This window comes from Octopus sinensis, linkage group LG2 (assembly GCF_006345805.1).
Source record: "Octopus sinensis linkage group LG2, ASM634580v1, whole genome shotgun sequence".
NCBI classification, from domain to species: domain Eukaryota; kingdom Metazoa; phylum Mollusca; class Cephalopoda; order Octopoda; family Octopodidae; genus Octopus; species Octopus sinensis.
Window position 1 is genome coordinate 205479553 of NC_042998.1, and position 25500 is coordinate 205505052.

General features: G+C 38.8%; 1 protein-coding gene across 2 annotated transcripts in view; it reads right to left on the reverse strand.

The window, feature by feature from the left end:
* Positions 1 to 12574: 12574 nt before the first annotated feature.
* Positions 12575 to 25500, reverse strand: part of LOC115232430 (tctex1 domain-containing protein 2-like) — a 29221-nt gene continuing 16295 nt past the window's right edge. For both annotated transcript variants that reach the window (XM_036500709.1, XM_029802301.2), the window contains exons 2-3: positions 18145 to 18856; positions 12575 to 14170 (exon numbers count right to left, since the gene is read on the reverse strand). In XM_036500709.1, coding sequence (XP_036356602.1) covers positions 13604 to 14170; positions 18145 to 18186 — 609 coding nt within the window. In that variant the 5' untranslated portion in view covers positions 18187 to 18856 and the 3' untranslated portion in view covers positions 12575 to 13603. The remainder of the gene's footprint in view (positions 14171 to 18144; positions 18857 to 25500) is intronic.

Consider the following 25500-nt stretch of genomic DNA (forward strand, 5'->3'; position numbering starts at 1 on the left):
CTGATCTAGTGACCAGGAGAAACCTAGGGCTAAACAGAAACTCTGTGACAATGCACCGGTTCCTTTTCTTGCCGAGGAGGGAGGAGAAAGGAGGGAGAGTGAGTGGAGATGATAAGAGGGCCGACAGAGGGCGCTAGAGTTGCGAGGAATGTAGCCGCTGAAACAGGAAAAATTGGGGAAGAAAAGTTATATCAAATAAATATTATTTGTGGCTTTTATCGAGACGAAATAAACCCATAAGTGCCAGCCAGAAGCAAGTTCCATGTGGCACCATGTAGCACTGTAATAGGTGCCATGTAATAGCGAACGGGTATAGACACCCTCTTCTTGGCCCTCCTACTCGGGACCCAATGAAACTTCGACGGGGTGAGAAAAGGTTGCACCAGCACTTGTTTCAGTGGAATCTGAAGAGTACCTTGCACAACGTACCGTCCGATCCAGAAATCGAACCCACGACCCTATACTCATAAGCCTAATAGCCTAATCACTTGGTCACGCGCGTTATAGTGTGTTTGAGTTTCTCTGAGAGCACGGGATAAGGTACACTTGGTTTACTTATCAGCTCTGAAGGGGGTGTATGTATGTATGTATGTGTGTCTGTGTGTCTGTGTGTGTGTATGTATGTATGTATGTATGTATGTATGTATGTGTGTGTGTATGTATGTATATGTGTGTGTGTATGTATGTATGTGTGTGTGTGCGTATGTATGTATGTATGTGTGTATGTATGTATGTATGTATGTATATGTGTGTGTATGTATGTATGTATGTGTGTGGTGATGATGATGATGATGATGGTGATGATGATGATGATGATGATGATGATGGTGATGCTGTTGATGATGATGATGGTGAAGATGATGATGATGCCTGTGAATCTCAAAAGAAAAACCTCCCAGCTTCCATTGGTAAGAAAGAAGGGACGAAGTTGATAATTCATCAGAGTCGAGGTGAAATATTGATTTCTGCTTTAATTTTATTCTCGTCATTATTCAATAATAATAATAATAATAATAATAATAATATAATAATAATAATAATAATAATAATAATAATGATAATAATATAAAAGATGGGCTACAGCAAATATTCTGCTCCATATCACAGATTTGCTTGTCAGTTATTTGACCTGAACCTGTTGAGCATGTCCCTTAGTGGCTGATGATTTGTGCATCTCTGATCACGAGCAGAAGTAGTGGGGGAGCATCATAGCCATGTGTTCAGAGGGATTCTTTGGGGTTTGAATAATTCACCTCTGGAAACATGGGTGTTTTGTTCACCATCCTTAAGCAAACCTTATTCAGGGACCGTTTGAGCGGGTGGGCTACTCGACCTGAAGAAAATTCTAACTGGGCCCCACCAGCAAGGTCATGTGCTGTTTATCTTGATATGAGATCGCCATGTCGCGCACATACGGTTGTGATGCATGTACCTGGTGTACCCTTATCAGACGGGTAGTCATGATGGGTATACTGGGCTTCATATATTATCAGTGGGGCCGAGTTGTGTCGGCCCTTTTGCCTTTCCCTTGGATAACATTGGTGGCTTAGGGAGAAAGGGGAGGGACCGGAAGCTGGTATGCATGGGCGGCTGCTGGTCTTCCATAAACAACCTTGCCCGGACTTGTGCCTCAGAGCGTAATTTTCTAGGTGCAAGCCCATGGCCATTCATGACCGTATATGGCCTTCACCCTTTTTACGTATACAAACCTGTGTCTTGTTTCAATGTTATTCTCACCACAGAGAGACAGAGTGTATGGAATTCTAACCAACTCTGTTTGCAATGGACAGATGTGGACATAACGTTTTTATGGATAATATCTTTGTGAAAAGAAGGAAAAAAGAGGAATCAGCAAGACTAGTTTCAGTCCTGTATTGGGATTTCATCAGAAGCTAAGTGGCCTCTGTAACTAATAGACTGAGAGGTTAAATAAATCAGATATAGCGATTTGTAGTATAAAGTCATGTTAGTGTGTATGTGTGTCCCGGTGTGGATCAGTGAAAACATTTTGTATTTGAGTCTGTGGGAGGCACACAACTCAAATATCAGTTATGTTATCGAATTATATTTATCGATAACATGTTTGAAGTAAGGCTGCAATCCAATGACTGAAACCATGCAGAAGAGTAGAGTCTTCAATGCTTTGGCACAAGGCCAGCAATTTCGAGGGAGGGGTAAATTGATCGCATTGATTCCAGTTCTCAACTGGTATTTATTTTATCGACCCTGAAAGAATGAAAGGCAAAGTCGTCCTGGGAAGAATTTGAACTCAAAATGTAAAGACGGACAAAATGCCGCTAAGCATTTTCGTCCGGCTTGCTAATGACTCTGCCAGTTCGTCGCTTTTCAGGTTATATTAAGAGATTAGCTTTATGATAGTCTGAGTGTACCTGGGTGAACGGTGTGAAGATGAAGGGGACAAGGAAGAGAACGAGGGAGGAACAATGATTAGAATGGGTTTAGATAGGCTTTGGATATCTTTGACATTTAAGTTGAGATAGTGTAATAATGGTGGAATAGCTAGAATAGAAGAAGAAAGAAAGAGTGGGGAGTGGGGAAGACAAACACAAACAGGTTGGTGGCGTTGAAGGCGAAGGTCAGCCATGTCTTATAATTTGGTTAATTCTTTGAACGGATCATTTCCGACAGTGCCAACTTAATCTTCAAGACCATTGTCTGAGGATATCTTGGCAGACAACTATTGTAGCAGACATTACTCACAGCTGCTGTAGGTTTTCATTAACAAAGCAGAAAAATAATTAAGTAAATAAGCAGAAAGATGATCAAGACGATAAGAAATTTGTTATTTGGTTTTTCTGTTTTCGTTTTATTTTATTCTTAAATTCATTGACGCCATCGTTTATGTATTTTATCGAATCTTTTGTGGCTTTCTGTTGATTTTTCTTAATTTTCTTGATTCTTCATTAATTTCTTGATTCACTATGAAAGCTTTCTCTTCCACAAGCCTGACTTTGATCTCTCAACCTTCTTCACTCGTAGACTTCTTGTTTAGTATCCCGAGAGCCTTCTCGTCGCCATTGTCCCTTCTGTTTGCTCTGCTTCTCCATTCCTTTGGCTGGACGCCATTGTCAACACCTGGACACACATTAAACTGTCGTCGTGTAGAGACATGCGCCTTTCACCTGCCCAGTCACTGCAATGATTAATACACACACACACACGCATTCACACTTACACACACACACTCACACTTACAGAAACATACACGCTCTCAGAATTACACACACACATACGTTCTCTCCTTCTCTGTCTCTCTCTCTCTCGCGCGCGCGCTTAAATAACTTTTTGCTGCTTTTCTTTTGAAATGTTCAAAGTGAAGGCGGCGAGCTGGCAGAAACGTTAGAACGCCGGACGAAATGCGTAGCCGTACTTCGTCTGCCGTTATGTTCTGAGTTCAAATTCCGCCGAGGTCAACTTTGCCTTTCATTCTTTCGGGGTCGATAAATTAAGTTCTAGTTACGCACTGGGGTCGATGTAATCGACTTAATACCTTTGTCTGTCCTTGTTTGTCCCTTCTATGTTTAGCCCCTTGTGGGCAATAAAGAAATAAGAAACGTTAGCATGCCGAGCAAAGCAGCGGTACTTCGTCTTCCGTTACGTACTGTCCAGGGGTTCGATGATGTGTAGTATTTTGACAATACTATAAAATATAGAACTGATTATACGTATTGAACACAAGGAGTCGCTTCGATCGCCTGTTATCCTTCATTATAAATTGATAACTTCATGTCATACGAAAGAAATCATTTTTATCATTAAAAAACACTTTGAAACAACTCGGATTCAGGATCACAATTCCGCTGTAGAGATTGTTTGGTTTTTCTCCCTTTTGTGCTTTTAAAAAATAGTTAAACAACTGAAGTGGTTGTAAATATAACTGAATAAACCTTTCCCTCCCCATCATCCGTAGCCTTGTCTTTAATTTAGAATTTATTAAAGTAATTAAGACATGAAATGGTAGAATTGGTAGATTGCCTGGAAAAATTTAGTTGTTTTCCTTCACCTTTGGAATTTAAGAAGCAATCAGTCAATTTCACATTTCACTTTTGAGTTGAGAAAATCAATAAAAGTTGTTGCTGTTGTTTAGCCACAGGCCAGCCTTGATCGGATGCAGCTATCATCCAGGGTACTCCAACACCTTTTCTTTATCTACGACCCCATTATATAAAGTTACTAGCAGCATCGCCCGGCGTTGCTCGGGTTTGTTTCGACCCTTTAGAATTGGAATTTTTGAAAAGTAAAAATTTTGCATTATGTAGCTTGTTATTCTCTTTAAGTGAACATTTTTCTGGTTGAAATACACCGAAAAATGGCGACACAGCTGTCAAAAAATCGTAAAAAATAGGGATTTTCATAGAAAAATAGCACCTTTTTGATGCAAATAATTTTTGGTGTTAACATGGTCCAATTTGAATTTTTTCTTCTACAGAATGAAGAGCAAGCCTTCTTCTATCATACTCTCAATTTTGGTCAACTTGCGCCGCAGGGTCTCGGAGGAGATAGTGTTTGTTGAAGGCTACCAAACCTGCCATACACAGACAACTTCAGCTTTACATATATATATATGTCGTCTGGGTTCTTCCAATTCTTCGTGTGTCGGCGTCCATGCTCGCACCTGCACCTGTCTTGCTCCTCCCCTTCTTTCCCTCCCTCGTGAAGCTGTGGGGAAGGGGAGGGTAGGGAAAACACACGTCGTAAGCGTTGCCAAGGAGACCACCGTTCTTCTCGAAGAACGACTTCATGGCTTTGAAGTCGCCATGCTCAAAGCAGAGAATGGCGAGGAAAGCCGAAGAGGAATTTAGAAAATGGGGAAACACGCCACACAAAGGCAGGTTTCCCGTGCAAAGAATTGGCACAACCGAATGTGTTTATTGGTTGTTGCGCAATAGACGCCATTGATTGTTGAAATTGCAGAAGCAGAGAAAAAAACAGCAAATATCTTAGAAACTCTAGAATTTTCTGAATAAAGCCAAGAGAAAAAAATGTTTTATTTTGACAGATTCTACAAAAATACGAAGTTTAGAATTTTTGGGAAAAGAACGGTGGTCTCCATGACAACGCTTCACAGGTGCAGGTGTGAGCCTGGACGCCGACACACGGAAAATTGGTGGTGGTTGTGGTGGTGGTGGTGGTGGTGGTGGTGGTGGTGGGGTTGTGGTGGTGGTTGTGGTGGTGGTGGTGGTGGTGTTGGTGGTGGTGGTGGTGGTGGTGGTGGTGGAGGTGGTGGCGGTGATGATGATGGTGATGGTGGTGGTGGTGGAGTTGGTGGTGGTGGTGATGGTGGTGGTGGAGATGTTGTTGTTGTTGGTGGTGGTGGTGATGGTGGAGTTGGTGGTGGTGGTGGAGTTGGAGATGGTGGTGGTGGTGGTGGTGGTGGAGTTGGTGGTGATGGTGGTGGTGGTGGAGTTGTTGTTGGTGGTGATGGTGGTGGTGATGGTGATGGTGGTGGTGGAGTTGGAGATGGTGGTGATGGTGGTGGTGGTGGAGATGTTGTTGGTGGTGGTGGTGGTGGTGATGGTGGTGTGGTGGTGGTGGTGGTGGTGGTGGTGGTGGTGGTGGAGTTGGTGGTGGTGGTGGAGTTGGAGATGGGGTGGTGGTGGTGGTGGTGGTGGTGGTGGTGGAGTTGGTGGTGATGGTGGTGGTGGTGGAGTTGTTGGTGGTGGTGGTGGTGGTGGTGGTGGTGGTGGTGGTGATGGTGGTGGTGGTGTTGGTGGAGTTGGCGGTGGTGGTGGTGGTGGTGGTGGGTGGTGGTGGTGGTGGTGGTCGTCGTCGTCGTCGTCGTCGTCGTCGTTCCACATCACATCACACGATTTCTCCATATTCCCAATTAAGGAATTTTCAAACATCAATAAAAATTTTTTTCATCAAACAATGATATCCAAGAGTTTTTCTTTTGCAACCCATTAAAATTTGCTTCACTCTTCAAACATTTTCAAAGATGTCTTCTTTTATATCGGAAGCGAGAAACTCGGAATAAACATTTATAAAGTTTCAGCTTTATGTATGTATGTATGTATGTATGTATGTATGTATGTATGTATGTATGTGTATGTATGTTTATGTGGAGGTCGTTCTCTTTTAGCTAACTCTCCATAAAAGAGTTGTTTTGGCATCCTTGAATCCTTAATCATGACAGAGACCACCCATCTGAGCCTTTGCTTTAGCACAAGAGCTTCTATACTTCACACCGAGAGCCTTCCAATATTTCAAGATCACTGATGCGGTCCTTCCCTTAATGCCATAGATCCGTCTTAGACACTTCTGATGGAAACATTCCAGTTGTTTAAGGTGGTATCGATATGTGACCCACGTCTCGCAGGCATAGAGAAGAGAAGGGAGCACACATGCCTTGTACACCTTTATCTTTGTCTTTCTGCATATGTCTCGCCGACTCCAGAGGCGCTTTTGTAGCCTTCCAAAAGCAACACTTGCTTTCCTAATTCTATATGGAATTTCATCATCCAAATTGCTATATCTATTAATAGTGCTTCCCAGGTATAAGGACTTGCTGAAGGCTTCCTTAAGAGATGCTTGCATCTCTCCTGACACATGGGAAGGCATAGCTATTGATCGTAGCAGGTGGAGAAGGATTGTGCACGAGGGGACAGCCACTTTTGAGAAATCTCGAGTTGCACATGAGAAAGTAAGGAGGGATGTCAGGAAGGGCATCGCTGTTACACTTCCAGATGGGAAGGGTCTTCCCATGATGCTGACATGCAGTGTCTGTGCAAGACCCTGCCTCAGTAAAGCTGGACTCAGGAGTCCTCTTCGTAGTCATAAAGCGAGACAGATGAGTGACAACCTGGCTACTGGTGGTGGTGTAACACACCATACTAATCATATCTGTCGGGCATGTGGAAGAGAGTGTAATTCGGCAGGAGGACTTAAACGACATGCAAAGGTACATGAAGCCCAGTTACAACTACAGCCGGCTATTACCGGTAATGGTTTTAGTTGCCAATTCTGTACAAGACTGGGCTAAAAAGTCACATTCGATCACACCGCCAGTAACAGTTAAGCTTCGTGCAATGGCCATACTCGATAACGAGGGGGCAGCCATAATAATAATGTATGTATGTTTATATGTATGTTTGTATGCATGTATGTATGTATGTATGCATGCATGTATGTATACATGAAGATTTATGTTTTGTTTTATGTATGTATTCTCATGCATATAGTTGCATATCTAGACATGCTCATTTATTTTCAAATGATGCATGTATGTATGTGTGTGTGTTTGTGCGCATGTGTGTATGTATTATGTATGCTTATACATACACACACATACAGTAATGCCTCAGTATATGAGTTAATTTGTTCCCGGAGACCACTTGTAACGTGAAAACTCTTTAAAGCAGAGCAATAATTTCCCATAGTAGCAATGTTATAAATCATAATTTGTTCTCTCAAAAATATTTTACCTATAAATTTATAATACTCGTAATAAATAGCAATATAAAACACACATAGTAGAATATTAAAGAATATTTTACTTATAAGGTAAAAGAGGGTCAAGATAATTTATATGATAAAAAAATATTATTAAATTATAATCGTTTTCTGAATCACTTTCATTTAGACTAGACTCGTGCACACCATCACTTGTAAATGTGATCACCAATTCACAAGCACTCGTAGACGGACTTGGAGATTTCTTTTTAAAAAAAACAAGTCTAGAGTTTTTGCTTAGAAAGGGGGGGGGGGGGGCTCTGTAAGTGTTTCGCTAACACTCACATCCATTTGTTATGGTAGTGTTGCCACATGTTGCGACATTGCCATACACACACAAAATGGCTGTTTAACTTTTCAATCTATATATATAAAACTTAGTGTGTGAGAGGGTCGTCCCCTTCGATTTAGATTCCTAACTCCTCCCACATTTTGCGGTGCAGTTTAACCAAATTCGGGGTCTTATAGTCGTGATTATCGAGCCCGTTGACTATTAGCGCGCGTCAACGATGAGTCTCGATTTTAAAAATAATTTAACATCATTTTTTATTCCATTTAATGCATAAAATGCATCGTATGTCGATGGCGGCGGAGTGGCGTCGACGCGCACAGCTGCACTGTTTGCTTCTCCCCTTCCCTCCTCGTGAAGCTGTGTGGGAAGGGAGTGGAGTGTAAAGAAATCAACGTCGTAATGCGTTGTGAAGGAAACCAGCGTTCTTTTAGAACAACGACTTCATGGCTTGAAGACACCAAAACAGAAATGGCTAAAGAAAGCCCGAATTTATAAGGGAAGTAACTCTATAAAATGCTTATATAGTTATTTCCCTTACAAATCCGAGCAACGCCGGGCGATACTGCTAGTTTATTATAAAATAAAACTCGTAAACCTGGGGTATTGTAAAGCGAGTCCTCGTAAAGTGAGGTATTAAACAGATTTGCGTTGCGGCTTCTGCACTGTGTGAATGGATGGTTGAATAAGTTGGAGTAAACAAGAAGGATTACAGAGGGACATTTATTTGCAATCATTTATTCATATATATATATATATATAAGTAAATAAATGGAGTTGAACGCAGATGCTATTCAAATTCTTTTAATTTCGACCACAAAGAGCGATCTTTACAAACGTAAGCATTGCGGAAGAAAACATACCTTAGCTCTATAAGTGATTTACCAGTCTTTTTAGTTTGAACATTTGTTCACCTTGCACTTACTTCAATAGAGAAATCTATTCCAAGCCTTTGAACATTTTTTCAACCAATATATCCCTATTTATTTGTTCTCTACTTATTACTTTTTACCATTCTCTTCCTAGGGTCTGCCTTAGACGTTGGATCTACTAACGGTTTTTAAAAAAAAAAATTAATGTGTTCTGTTTATCATTTATGCAGTCATCAAAATTGTTATAATGTCTTGTTGTTGAGATAAGTTCTCTTTCTTTCCTGATGAGAAGATTGCATTTTACACCGTTTATTCCTTTGGAATAAAACTAATGTTGTCTTTGAAACATATGTCGAAAGTAAAAGAATTTGAATAGCATATTCGTTCAACTCCATTTATTTACTTATACTATACAAATTACTGCACATTAACCCGGAGTTTCTACCTTTGAATAGGTCGCTACATCCTTGTTACTTGCCTGAATTTTGCTACCCTACTAACTGTTTATTGAATTTTCCATGTCAATGGTAAACAAAGGATAATTCATTCAACCATTACATATATATATAATATATATATATATATATATATATATATATATATATATATATATATATATATATAAAGAGAGAGAGAGAAAGAGAAGTGAAAGGGTAAAATGAACTTGCTGTGAGGAGTGGAATATCCAACGTTTCCGATGTAATCCTTCGTCAGGGGGTACAGATACGCACACACAACGAAATGACAATTATTGATAGCATCAAAATAGAGGAATCTGATGTGATATCGGTTATTGATGAAATGAGCTCAAACACTGATCGTTTCCCATCAATCCTCCTAAAGAAATGCAAAAGTGCTCTAGCAAAATCACTTCAGATTCTCTTCCAGAGCTTCCTCACAACTGGGAATATTCCCCAAAACGTTAAAAGAAGGCAGAAGGGAGGTAACAGAGAAGATGTTAAGAATTACAGTCCTGTCACCCTAACTTCCCACGCAGGCAAAGTCATGGAACGCGTTGTCAGGAAGAAACTAATTGCGTTCCCAGTAGATAATGACTTGCTTCCAGACACCCAGAATGGTTTTCGCTGAGGCAGAACCTGCCTTACACAGCTTTTACAGTTCTATGACTGGGTGCTGAAACAATTAATGAATTGCTCAAATGTAAATGTGATATATTTTGACTTTGATAAGGTCGATCATGGCTTGATATGTCACAAGCTATAGAGACTTGGCATAATCAGAAAACTCAGAGAGTGGTTGCATGACTTCTTAAAAGGCAGAAGCCAGGCTGTAGCAGCCAACGGAGTCCACTCCAGGGAGACAGTAATAGAGAGTGGACTGCCTCAGGGAACGGTATTGGGGCCACTGCTGTTCATGGTTGCTCTTTCAGACATGCCATCAGTTACACACATAGTTACACTTACTATCTATGCCGACGACAGGAAAGTAGTACAAGCAGTCAAGAAGCCTTCTGATGCCAATCTTCAACAGAAAGACCTAGATGCCGTATTGGAGCAGGACTGCAAATTACCAATCCCCTACGCTTACCAATCACCAACGATTGTTTTGCGCGTGTATACTTACGCACATACGTGCGCGTGATATATATATATATATATATATATATATATATATATATATATAGCTTGCTTACCAACCATATGGTTCTGGGTTCAGTCCCACTGCGTGGCACCTTGGGCAGTGTCTTCTGCTATAGCCTCAGGCCGACCAAAGCCTTGTGAGTGGATTTGGTAGACGGAAACTGAAAGAAGCCCGTCGTATATATATGTGTGTGTGTTTGTGTGAGAGTGTGTGTGTGTGTGTGTGTGTGTGTGTGTGTTTTGTGTGTCTGTGTTTGTACCCCCCCCAATATCGCTTGACAACCGATGCTGGTGTGTTTACGTCCCCTTAACTTAGCGGTTCAGCAAAAGAGATCGATAGAATAAGTACTAGGCTTACAAAGAATAAGTCCTGGGGTCGATTTGCTCGACTAAAGACAGTGCTCCAGCATGGCCACAGTCAAATGACTGAAACATGTAAGAGAGAGAGTAAAAGAGTGTATATATGTATATATATATATATATATATATATATATATTAATCAATATTAGGGTAGCAAAAAATTCAATAGAAATTATTTTGGCACCAGCGGTCTAGTGAGAAAGAGGAAATAGTCAGGGACTATTAATAAATTCAACAATAAATTGAATTTATTAATAGTCTCTGACTATTTCCTCTTTCTCACTAGACCGCTGGTGGCAAAATAATTTCTATTGAATTTTTTGCTACCCTAATATTGATTAATTGATAATTTTCTGATTAATTCCGAAATTGAATCGGCAGTTAATATTTGCTGCCGATAAGTTGGCGCGAGTACGATGACTTTGAAAATTTTAGGTCAGATATTACCTAGGCATTTCTGTCCCTTCTGGCTTCTTTACTGATGAGCACGTTGGCCTTTTGGAAGATTGACTTGATTAAGTTTAATTTAATTTAATTAGGCTGGTTTGCCATTAAAAAACGCCGAAACAATGCATTGTCTAAAGAAGAACAGGGTAAATGTTTTTTTAATTTTTCCTCTGATTTCGGAATTACTACTATTTGCGGTTGGAGCCCTGGCTGCTATTTCTAGTGGGTCGAACGGCCTATTATAGCCGTTCCTCAATTGTTGTTGAATATATATATATATATATATTAGCTGCCTTCTCTTATACGAACAAAGCCGTTGCAAGAAAGATTCACTGAAATGAGTCATTGTCGATGCAATGTGAGTCCCTTGTATGACTCTTGAGTCCGGCGAAAGCTCTTCACATTCTATTACATAATACACAGCTGTGCTTGCTGGCAGAAGAAACAGGTGCCAAAGTATATATTGTTCGCATTGTTTTAGCCTTCGAATGACGCCACCCCGCTGGCTAAGCGAGCAGGCCAATAGAAGAAAGAGTGGTGAAAGAGTACAGCAGGGATCACCACCCCCTGTCGAGCCTCGTGGAACTTTTAGGTGTTCGCTCAATAAACACTCATATATATATATATATATATATATATATATATATATATATATATATATATATATAAATGGAGTTGAACGAAGATGTTAATAATAAAATTCCCTTACTTTCGACATATGTTTCGAAGACAACATGGTTTTATTCCAAAGACAACATGGTTTTATTCCAAAGGAATAAACGGTGTAAGATGCAATCTTCTCATCAGGAAAGAAAGGGGGCCTCTCTCACCACAAGACAATATAATATAATGATATATAATTATTATATTGTCTTGTTGGTGAGAGAGGCTCCCTTTCTTTCCTGATGAGAAGATTGCATCTTACACCGTTTATTCCTTTGGAATAAAACCATGTTGTCTTCGAAACATATGTCGAAAGTAAGGGAATTTTATTATTAACATCTTCGTTCAACTCCATTTATTTATTTATTCATATATAACACACAAATTTCTGCACATGAACCCGGAGTTTCTACCTTTGGATAGGTCGTTTCAACCGTATTCTGACGTGAATTTGCTACCCTGGTATCGGTTCATCGAATTTTCCATGTTGACGGTAAACATAGGATAATTCATTCACCCATCGAAATATATATATATCGTTTGTAGAAAACATAAATCCGAAAGGAGAAGCACACTCTAAGATGTAGAGCAGTATATATTAAAAATGGGGAAGGCCAGTTTATGGGACCACCTTAGCTTTCCCGTCCATAAAGTGTTTAGCTTTATGGAGTATCTGTTGGCCCGTGACCTCTTAAAAATATGGAGGGGGAAATGCTTCACTCAAAGGTAACTGTACCTTTGAGTAGTGAGACGTTTCCCCCTCCATACTTTTAAGAGGTCACGGGCCAACAGGTTTTTGGGATCTGATGACACCCCATAAAGCTAAACCTTTTATAGACGGGAAACCTAAGGTAATCCCATAAACCGGCCTTCCCCCATTTTGAAAGCGAATTGCAGAAGGTCCTCAACTCACAGAAACAACTTCAGACCGGATTCCAAATGTAGCAGGAATGCTGGCACCGGTATTGCTGCGTAAGTCGACCATTTCGAAGGAGAGAATGTTAAAACTTTGGTAAATAAGTTATTTTTTTAATTAAACCTAATTAGTCCGGGAACCTTTTGATACCAACTCGTAATACATAAAAACTTAAACATTGTAACAAAGTGGTTAACTTTGTTTTGTTTTGTTTTAGTTTTGAATTACGGAGTTTGTTGTTATTTTTATTTTCTATTCCTATCAGCTTTGAAATATTTCATTTTCATATTCGCTGCTGTTGTTTTCTTGGGAAACTTCAAGTGAAACTCTGCTTCTTTTATCAAAGAATAAATGTCTGAAATGATCTGAACGTTGTTGGTATTAGTTTAATTGTTAAATATTGAGACACGTAACTGTATACAGTTCATTGTTTATCTTCATTTATAAAGTCTTTTAAAATATGGTCGATATTTTAAAAAATAATTTTACGCAAAAAAGTCACTTTCATCAGGCAGATTTTTTAATAAGAAATTTTTAATACCCGCCAAAACAGATGTGTTTTCCTGTGGTTGTTTCCGAGCAGGTTCGGGAATAACATTCATAAACATCACTTTCTATAAGGGTATATATACACATACAGATGCATTCATACACACACACACACACACATTGTCACGTGCACCATATACCACATCTGATGAACTTTTTTTTTTTTTAAATATCTCAAAATGTCACCTCGGGTCCTGTATGCAAAGTTGAGCCTTCTACGAGCGCACAAAATGTTTCATTTTAGAAAATACTATTTCCATTATTTCAATTTTTTTCTCTCTCTCTCTCTCTCCCGCTCTCTCTCTCCCCCCTCCCCTCCCCCTCTCTCTCTTTCTCTGTCTCTCTCTCTATATATATATCCACTTGCCTTAATAATCATTTCATGTAAAGTTAGTGGTACCCGTTTCTAATGCAAACCATGAAAATAATGTGTTAATCGTAATAAATGGCATAAACACAAACCACAGCTGACAGCGAATCATTGGAGAAGACGACGGCAATAGATCGATCCCGGTCCGGATCACTGAGACACCGGCTGCCAAAGATCAAATCATTGTTCGCACCTTTAGGATTGATCAATATTTCAACAATGATTTTGTATCGGAGAAAACCGAGAGATTTAATTTGGTTCCGTAGTTGGTCGCCAATATCTCTTGTCTTTAGTTTCCAATCTTTGTCGTTGTATTCCACGTTGGTCAGTTCTTCACACAGATATTCATAAACGGCGTTCTTTACCTTAGATTCGACGAATTTGCTGTCTGGGTGTGGGTCGATTCGATAGGTGTTTTGTTGCCGGACCTTCGGCAGACATTCTATGTCACTGCTGGTAGCCATACTCAAACGATGAAAGCTGGACAAAGCCAATTGCTTGAACTGGAAAGATGAACGTCGGCGATGAGCGTTCGGGAAAACAGATGGTCGACGTTTCTGATTGGTTGCATTACTCCCATCTGTCGTTCCATCCGTGACATCAGACTTGACACTGGGACAAATGCGGACCTGACAAACAAAACGCAAATACAACGAATTGAAAAGCATAAAAAACTTGAGTCAGAAGTTGGTGCTAATTAGTGTGTTAATTACTAGAGCGCTACTAATCAGTTGTGTTAATTAATTGAGCTGTACGAATCGGTTGTTAATTAATGTAGCCATACTAATTAGTTGTGTTAATTAATAGATTTGTTTTACAGCGCTGTTTTATTCCATCGCTGACCGCCTGACCAACTGAGGCCCATGGGGCCAAAAGCAGTTATTGCATCGCTGTTTATTTACGAACCAACGAGGGAATCTCTACCGGGCTGCATGAATAATTAAATAGATAATTAAATTGAATAATTAAATAGATAATTAAATTGAATAATTAAATAGATAATTAAATTGAATAATTAAATAGATAATTGAATATAATTAAGCAAATAATGAGTGAATTTTCTGGAGTATAACACGTTTTTATTAAATTATGTTTAAATGTGTCGAAAAATTGTAGCTAGAGCGCCGGTGGAATTAAACTAAGAAATCTAATAATAAAAGCTTAACACTTTTCTTAAACGCAACTTTTTGTATTTGTATTTGCGGTGGCATTCGCCCCGGGGTGGACTGAGCCAGCTCCAACCAATGGAGTTCACCATGTCCCTAACGAATGCTGACCACATCCAACAGTCGGCGCTAATGTTTCAGAGCGGGCAAGGTAATGCTTCTGCCTTCGACCCAGAAATCCAGTTTGCAAATTTGACAAATGTCCCACAAAGAGAGCAAGCGTCGACATTCGTTGTCGAAGTGCAGAGTTCATGTTTGGAGTTTCAGTGGGAAAACATGAAAACGCAACTTCATCTGTGACACACTGACATTTGACCTCATAATAAGCGGTTTCAAGAAATGTTTAGTAATAATTTGAATTTAATAGGAACTTGTTTTCGAGTTGTGTCTTTGACAAAGGAAAGATTAAAGAAGGCATCTTTGTGAATTCGGTATTGAGTTGACACGAACATAAATGTTCACATTCAAAGGCTTGCCAGTCCACTTCAGGGTTCCAGGGGACAAAATGGAAAAGGCGTTGCCATGTGTCTAATGCAGCCATTATTACTGACAGGAGTCCAAGTGTTTTAGGTTAAGGAGCTGGATAAATCCGCAAGGCACAATAACTGTTACTAATACTAATAATAAGATATTGAAAACCAACTAAAATATCAGTTTCTTAGCCTCCTTCCCTCCACTGCGTAACCGCCATTTGTTATGTGTGTTACATTATTTAATGGCTGGGTTGCATCCAAGGAACATCTTGGAATTATCTAGAAAAATTATTTTAGAAAGATTAAAGGAACGTTAAATTTTATCCTCCTATCAGCTATTTCAGCTATTTGCAACAAGTGGATGACAACAAAACCATAGTAGTGGTGAGCTAATCTGGTGAGCCACCCTGGTGGCCAATGATGGTGACACGAAAATTCATATAAAAAAATACGAGTTTTACATCTTGTATGGGAATTATCTTGAACGAAAAATAAACAAATATACAATTGAGCTAAAAAAAACAAATAATAAAATTGATGTCGCTGCTCCCATCACATCGTTAATTTACAATAAATTCATGGTTTTACACTTTGATTCAGTAAACTCTCACAGCATTGTAATTACGTGCACCGAATCGTACATTTTCCTCTGCAAACCACCTTAAAGTAGCCTTCAATAAGACTATAATAAAAATATACTAAAATTGTTTTTTTCCACAAACTATACTTGTAAAAAAGGGATGCATCTGATGCAAGGATGGTTCTTATACTCGGGTAAATAGGGTAAATTTAAAACTAAGTCGATAATTAAATCTATAATTAAATAGATAATTATATATATATATATATATATATATATCGCCATGTTGATTCGTTAGCTACTGCACGCATTTTTTTTCTCTCCTTCTTTCTGTGTTTTTCTCTCTGTGTGTATCTTTCTGTTGAAGAGCGTAGGCTCGAAACGTTAAAGACTTGTTTTATTTATATTTCCTGAGCGCCATACTAATACAATTGTTCGTTTGTTTCCACCTGCCTTCGTCTTTTGTTTATTTTCATAAAGCTTCCCGTTATATATATATATATATATATATATTATATATATATTATATATATATTATATTATATATATATATATATATATATAGATATATATATATATATATGTATGTTTGTATAGTGAGAATTTACAAAAAAATAAAAGACGAAGACGGGTGTGTAAACAACAAACAGATGTATCATTTTAATGCTCGGGAAGTGAGAAAGTCTTTTACTTTTCGAGCCTACGCTCTTCAGAAAGGAAGACAGAAATAACAGGGAGAGAAAATAAAAAAAGGATTAGTGGCTACAAGTGCGGACTGAGAGAAACGACAATAGGAAAAGCATATATATATATATATATATATATAATATATATATATATATATATATATATATATATATATATATATATATAATATATATATATATATATATATATATATATAATATATATATATATATATACATACATATATATATACATATATATATAATAGTTAAATTTATAAATAAATATACAATTAATAGTTAATAAGATAGGTAAAAAGATCATTAAATTTATAATTAATAGTTCAATTAAGTATATATGAATAATTAATTAGACATATAAATAAATAGATAATGATATATAATTAAATGGTTAATTGAATATATAAATAAGCATTAATTTGAATATTTATTAGGTTGGATAAGAAGACTTGTTGCATTTCAAGATGGAAAAGAAGCAAAGGTTTTTTTTTTGGGGGGGGGGTCTTAATTTAATCAACGTAATATTCAATCCATTAATATAGCATCGTGCCATCTCGTTGACAAATTGCCAATTCCTTGAACATAAAATTCTTCAGGTTTTGAAACAAAGAAACAATATCGTCTTTAACCTCTTCACAATAAACTGCTTTCTCTCTAAATAAAGTTGCAATGATTTGAGATGATAGTCAGATGTAGCAAGGTGAGAAGAGTAAGGAAGATCAGATTAAACTTTCGTATTTAGTCCTATAATCTATTCCTTGAGGAATATAAAATCTTGCATTATTGTGTCACAGAATCCCTTCCTTATTTCTGACCAATGAAGAGTGCTTCTTCTGTAAATATTTGCACAATGCTTCCAACTGATGACAATATTTCTCTACATTTTTTTCGTTTGCTTTAACGCTTCCTCATAGACGAAACCCTTCATGTTCTTCCAAATACAAAGCATGACATTTTCTCGAGTTCTGGTCTGTGGAGAGATTCTCTCTTTTCATTGGGTGAATATCATTTTTACTGGATATGGTTACAGAGAACCCACTTTCCATCACTTGTGCTGATTTTACCCAGAGAAAGTTCTATAGTAAGTCTTCTTTTCAATGACGAACAGATGGCAACTCTTTGATTAAGCCGAGAAGCATTGAGATGATGAGGAATTCATTGACCAAGTTTAGACACTTTTCTTAGTTCCTGGATGTGTTTTATGATCCAAGTGTCATCTGATATGAATTGTTTTGATAATTCTCAAGCGGTTTGCTCTGGATTTTCTTCCGCAACAATTTTCAGAAGCTCACTATCGACAGAACTTAATTGTCTATATCGAAGAGAATATGCGAGAGAAAAATTTTCTGAACATAAGTGGCCAAATCATCGCTGGAATGTGCAAACACTGAAATCATCAGTTCTATAGACAGAACGAATATTTCTGGCCCCTTCTATTGCTGAAGTTCCCCTTGTGAATTCATAGAGCATACAATGTCTGATTTGGGTCGAATATAAATTTATTTCAAGAGAAAGTAATCGGCAGAGAAAGGAGGAAACATGCTTTTACTGTTTAGTATCGAAAAAATACTCTCCAAGAGATCGCGTCAAAAATGTGACAGGACTTTCTTTTCAACCTAATAAATTTATATAATTAAATCATCCATTAAATTGTTAATTAATTAAAATGTTACTTACTTGCTTCGTATTATTGGAAGGTGCAGTTTCTAAAGAGGACATGATTAATTTTAATTGATATACAACGATTGTCTTTGTCAAAAATAATTATTGTATGACCGTTCTATGACCGTTTTACGACCAATATTTTACTATTACATGTTTTCAGGATAGTTCAGTTAAAATGTAGATGTTTTGAGCCCTCTCTCTCTCTCAAGATCCTTCTATGATTTTCTTTTATTCTTATATATTCATATATATATATAATACATAATATATGTATATATGAAGCTATGTATGTATATGTATGTAAGGTGTGTGTCCTATTTTCTGCTAATCTTTTTGATCTGTCTTTAATATGTCTTCTAATAATTAACCTTCAACTTCCTTTACATTTGCTTCTTCTCCTTTTATTCAATTCTAATCGATGCCTGTTTATTCCCTGCAATATATTCTGCTACTGTTGACTTCGCTTTCGATTCCCGTGATTCTACTTGCCCCTTGTTATCCGTTATTCCTTATGTTCTTCGTCGATTTGAAAATAAATTCTTCAGAATTGAAGCGATCCTCCCCACCCACATCACCGCAAAGAATTGTCTCAGAATCTTTGTTCCACTCGATGTTTCTTGGCTTTACCATAATACGTCATTGTTTACAGTCTTTGTCAGTTATTCTTTATAATTCCACAAATTTTGGTTGTCTCTCATGAAATTAACTTAATCACCATTTTATCCTAGAAAGAAAAATAAAACAAAAAAATTCAATAACACGAATGATATTAAGCATTTAAAGTTTCATAATTGCAATCAAGGACAAATAATGATATTTAGATTTGTCATTAATTACATAATTATTGGCGAAGGCAGCGAGCTGACAGGATGATTAGCAAGCCTTTATGTTCTGAATTCAAATGCCGCTGAGGTCGACTTGATTTTTCATCCTTTCAGAGTCTATAGAATTAGTACCAGTCATGTACTGGGGTCGATGTCACTGACTCATCCCTCCCCCCGAAATTGCTGACCTTGTACCAAAATTGGAAACTATTATTACGTTATTGGTGGAGCGTCGAACTAAATGGCTTGCGCTATTTGTTCCGGCTCTTAATATTCTGAGTTCAAAACCCGTCGAAGTCAACTTCGCATTTCATGCCTCAGGGGTTTAGAAAATAAAGTACCAGTTAACAACTAGGGTCAATGGCACCAACCCAATCTCACCCAAATTTCAGATCTTGTCTTTGTTAGAAACAGTGATGGCGTCTGAAGAGTGGAACCCTTCACCATTTTTATTGGAACTTCGACACTGGTAAGAGACGTGTGTGTGTGTGTGTGTGTGTGTGTGTGTGTGTGTTCACCTGTCGTTTACTTGTTCGAAAATGGAGATGACCACGTTGTCAAAACGAACTTCTGTTCATGGGGGCAGCAACGAAATATCTCACTGTTTAAGTTTAGGAAAACACCCGGATCTTGCGAATGAAATGCATGTAAAACAAAAGCAAATGACAAAAGAAAAGAAAGAAAAAGAAAATTCAAAGAACATTTACTATTAATATTATAGGGGGGGGGGTTGATGCCCAAAGAAACACTAGAAGTTAGAGAGTAAATGTTTTGGATATAGTCCTACGTTAGATACTCAAGGAATGTCCGGGAGAAAATGGGCAGAGATGGAAGAGAAGAAAAGAGATAAAAGAGAAGAGAGTCAGGCTTACGTTGAGAGAGAGAGAAGGAGAAGGAAGAGAAGGAGAGAGAGATGCATAAATACGTACATGTATGTATGTACACACACACACACACACACACACATTTCAGGAAGTTAAAAGTTATGGCAAGGTATAGAGTGACCATTGGTTTTGCACCAATAAAGTGCTTAACGGTACAGGGGACTCGTCAAACTCAAATGGCTGAAGGCGAAACGAACGGCCACTCTATGACGGGCGGCCATAACTTTTGACTTTCTAAAAAGAAACTACAAGCGTCAAGGCTCTCAAACTGTATTCAGGATAACATAATCAAACCTTTTTCCGACTCCAGTTTTTATTCAAAATATGAACAGGAATACATTTTACGAAAGAAAGACAAAGGGGAAAAAAAGGAGAAACAAAAGAAAGAAAAATATATCAATGCAGCACCAAGTGTGGTCGCAAAGCACAAGGTTCAACGGAACCTACTGTAGCCAGGCAGCACGATTGCAATATTACTACGGGCGATGGCGAGGCTAAGGCGTTGGAACAGCTAAGCATTCTTCACCTCGGTGAAGCAAGCTGCCAACGATGACAAGAATTTCGCGATTAGTAACCTAGTCTCTCCAAACGTCTCAAACGTCACAGGCTGGAAGAGACGGTTCACTGCCAGGTCCCGATGCTTTAGGGTTCTGTCCCGTTCGGTTACGGAAGCAGTGACCTTCCCGTTTACCACAGCCTCCAGAATGTGGGAGGGAGCAAAAGAGTCTCAATCAGTGGCGTTCGTGATGAAGCACCTACCTCTTGCCCAGGGACAGAGGCTAAAACCATCTGCTCTCTTCCAATCACTTCAGAATAATCCCGCCGGCTCTAGATCTGAGGGGATATTAATCCGATCCAGGACCCGCTTAGTAAGTTTAGCTCGGTATGACGAGCGAAATGACCAGTATTTCGACGGCGAGGCAAACCTGTGAGATTGAGGGGCCTACCACAGCGACAACTCAGTCCCCTACAGACGTCAGCTCCCACTCCGAGTGCGATGGAGATGCAGAAATCATCAAGACTGAGTAGACCTCCAATATTGGCCCCAGACAGGGCATCAATCCAATCCCCCGAGAATTTTGCACGAGCAGAAAGTAGGCGACGCCTGATCAAGGAGGGAGTTGAAAGTGGCCCCTGAGTGCAGATTGTCTCATCCTCAACTGTAACAGGAACTAACGAACCCAGCTCTCTCCACTGTAACAGAGCTTCATCCATTTCCCTATTGGAACTAGACCATGTTGGAAACGAGATGTTGCCTACTAAAGGGGAGCAAGCGTGGGTGGAGGAAAGAAAAAAAACCTCCAAACCATACTAATCGCAAGACTCTAAGGAGAGTCTGATATTGACCAAGTATTCGAGTTTCCTGACGATTAGGTCGTCAAAGCATTGGAGAGATGACGGGAATCTATAGGAGAGACTAACTCTGAGAAAATACAATAACTTAGAAATCGACAAGTAATTCTTAAGTATCAAAAAACCTTGGTAGGACTCAATTACCTCATGATTTTTTAAAAACCTGTTCAAAGTTAGTGATTTTGGATCGAAAGATGGACTCGAAAGCTCGGTTAGTAATTAAGGCTCCAAGAGAGCACCACGTTGATGGAGGGACCTCGACAGAGAGGAAGGAGTCTGTAAACAGGTTAACAGTCTGCTCATGTGAAGTTGGATGGTCGAGAAGCCAGAGCTCGCGTTTTGGAACTGTTAACGCTAAGGCCCCTACGACCAAGTTCCTCGATCATCATCCTTGCAGTTGCAAGGACCTTGTCGGGAGCCCCCCACCTCCAACAAGCATCTTCAAGATACCAGCACAGCATGTAACATCAAGATGTTGTGATGACAATTTCATGATTGCAAATATTATATAGGGTGCAGCGTAGACACGGATGAAATTCCGCTCTCCCATTTATTATATACTAGCAGTATAACCCAGCCTTGCCCGGGATTAAGTTACGATTATTAAGCTAATCAAGTTCTTTATTTCAAACCAAACTAAAGTAATATATATTTCTTTACTACCCACAAGGGGCTAAACACAGAGAGGACAAACAAGGACAGACAAAGGAATTAAGTCGATTACATCGACCCCAGAGTGTAACTGGTACTTAATTTATCGACCCCGAAAGGATGAAAGGCAAAGTCGACCTCGGCGGAATTTGAACCCAGAACGTAACGGCAGACGAAATACGGATACGCATTTCGCCCGGTGTGCTAACGTTTCTGCCTGTTCGCCGCCTTAAAACTAAAGTAATATAGACGTCAAATTTGGGCGAAATCCGTTGAAATTAGTTATATTATATATAAATGTTATATATATATTATATATATTATATATATATAATATAATATAAATATATATGGGCAACAGATACGAACACACATACACACACGTACGTACGTACACCTATTGCATGTTTTGTGCACGCATACATGTTCGTAAACAGAAATGAATGGGGAAAATGTTGTTGAATTTGTAGATTTAACACTCGCACGATTTTCACTGAGAAAAAAAAATCGGTTTTGGGGGGTTTTTGCGTGGAATCAACTACTCTGGCTTCAAAACCCTTTTTGTGGTCCGTGAAATGGAGTGGGGTGGAAGCCTCGCAAATTGTACTCATTTATATTGTGTAATTCACTGACAATTTGTTACTCACCTCTTTGTTTCTTTGTTGTTAAATTTAAATTTGGCTATGGTGGATCGAATCCAATTCATACTTGCAAGATCCACTATATATATATATATATATATATATATATATATAATAAGGGTAAATAATTTTTTCGATGGTAATATAATTAGTAATTAGTAATTGGAGGGAAAATTTACGGATTCAAGCGTCTACTTAGTTTTAGCCTATGCTCACTTTCCCCCCACTATTTGATGACGCCCGGTCAAAAGTGGAGGCTGGTGGCATTTGATAAATCTAACGAAGATGGTGCTGAAGAAAGACATAAGGCAATTTCTCGCCTACGATCTAGAAACATGTTCACCATTAACGGTAAGGCATTGTTTTCGTTTATTTACTCCTCCTATTTTGCGTATGTGAATTGCAGGGTTATGTCGTATATGGAGCCCCCACTTGTAGAAAATTGAAATAAACAGTCTCTGACTGGTATTTCTAATTCTTTCGGTATGCGGCAGAGCAACCTATTGCCTGCCCTTTTACTTATATATATATATATATATATATATATATATATATATATATATAAAGATGAGCATAGCTCACCTAAACATTGCATTTTTGAAATTATTGTCGTAATGTGCAATTCCGTAACATGAAACACAAATGAAAATAGCTTTACGTGAGAAGATTCCACTTCACAGAAACATTTTCAGAAACAACTCTTCTGTCTGTTACACAGGAATGTCTGTACACGCCCCCACCCCCACCACACACACACACATCTGTAAAGCTATATAAGTGACTCGAGGTCCGAGAATTTCGTGCTCATCAAAACTTTCTGCTTACGGTCAGCCACCACTCCCCCCCCACTCACCACTCTCCTCACCACTCTCCCCACCATCTCCCCCACTGACCCCTCAATCACTCCACCGCTTCAAACATGGCTACAAATCTTATTAATGCCTGACTCAAGATAAAATAGCCACCCTTCGTCTTATTTTGTTATTCAAATCACCATTTCTATTTCTGTTCGGGAAAATCCGGTGAATTAACTTGTAGCTCCTTAACAACCGACACAGTCAATGTTACTCTTTGGTTTTGTCTCTGCTGATTACATAAAAATCAATTAATCGATTGGGAATGCCCGGCCATTAATAACCTTTCTATTGGTGGAAGCTAAAATTATCTTAGGATCGATGAAAATATTTTCTAAAACGGTGTTCGAGTTAAAGCCAAAGAAACCAAAGAATTGGCAGATGCAAAATAAATATGGTGATCGGGATTTTCTGTATTTAATAGATCGATATACCTCAATATAGATCAATATTGGTCGTAATATGTAAGATATTTGATGCGGTAAAATGGCAGAATCATTAACAAGCGGAGCAAAATGCTTGGCAGCATTTCGTCCGTCTTTGCGTCTCGAGTTCAAATACCACCGAGATCGACTTTGCCTTTCATCCTTTCGGGGTCGGTAAATTAAGTACCAGCTGAGCATTGGTGTCGATGTAATCGATCTTCACCCTACCTCGAAACTGCTGGCCTTGTGCTAAAATTCGACACCTATATGTAGGATATTTGATTGACCGTTTGAGGAAATCCATCCGAATGAGAGAAAATCAAGACAAGCGAGGTTATGTCCGATTTCGTTGCAGGAGGGAAACAAATGACAGAAATAAAAAGCAACTTGACATCGAGATCTGTGGTCACCATTATTTGATATTTGCTGTCAGTAATGGAATGTATATCGACCAGACCACCAGATGCTGTTATACATCGCTGGTTACAATGCACTTCCAATTCTGTCTTGATTGCACCATTCTTTTCCATTTTGACCGAAATTGCTTAACTAAATCGTTTTCCGATCGTCATGGAGGCCTTCCAAGTTGCCTTTTCCGATCTATTGGATAACACTCGGCAACTGCACCAAAATCTCACAGAAATTCTATTTTTATTCTGTGCAATAACTCCGTCGATTATTATTCTCCTCCGCCAAAAGCTCAATCCTCGTCGATCAGATAGAAATAAACGCGAAATAGAGTTGATGTTTTGAAAGTAAAAACCAAACATTTAATTGAACGAAGTCGTCATTGCCAAAAGTAAAAAAAAAAAACAACAAAAAACAGAAAGAAAAGAATCTGAGTTTCAAAGACAACAAATATCTGAGATGAAAAACTGAGCAGTGGTCAAATTAACAAATCTTCTCTCTCTCTCTCTCTCTCTCTCCTCTCTCTCTCTCTCTCTCTCTCCCTCTCTCTCTCTCCCTCTCTCTCTCTCTCTCTCTCTCTCTCTCACACACACACACACAGGTTTACAGTGGAGTGATTTAAGAGATATAAAATGAAACTCCAGTAATCTCCCATCTAACAGTGATTATATTCTTCCTTTATCAAGTGACATAATAGCAAAACTGTGAATGCTTCTGTCTTCTCAAGAACCATTCCAAGCAACAGAACTGGATCTATCTCTAGGATTACAGTTACAAAATCCGCCAAACCCTTCCATAAAAGAATATGGGATTAATCTACTTTGATGAGGCTCAGTTGTTCGGTTTAGGGCCTTGTTCAGTTGTGCGCCGAGTGTCAAAGAAAATGTTAGTGAACGCCCTAATGCCCCGCGCAGAGGCGGGATGTACGTGTAGAGTTAGCAGGGAGTGGACAGTGAACGAATGGTCGAAGCAACGCTGAGGCCGCAGTCTAGCAAGCAGAGGTGTTGTCCTACAACGGCAACAACAAGAGACACACACAACAGAGGGTTCCTTTAACACTAGGCTAAATAATCACAGTTCCACTTTTAGAAATCAAAAGAGGTGCAATGTTACAACATTAGCCAACTCTATATGGCGATTAAGAGGAAGGAATGCCATACAAGATCTACTGGAAACTGCTGGAACAACCTGGGGTATATGTGAATGTAGGTAAGCAATGTAAATTTCGCTTAATCATGAAGGGAATAGTTCTAAAAATTCCACACGATTCAACTGCCTTCCCGAACTCGAAAAGTGAGATATTTGGTCGCTGCCCTTATGATAAAAAA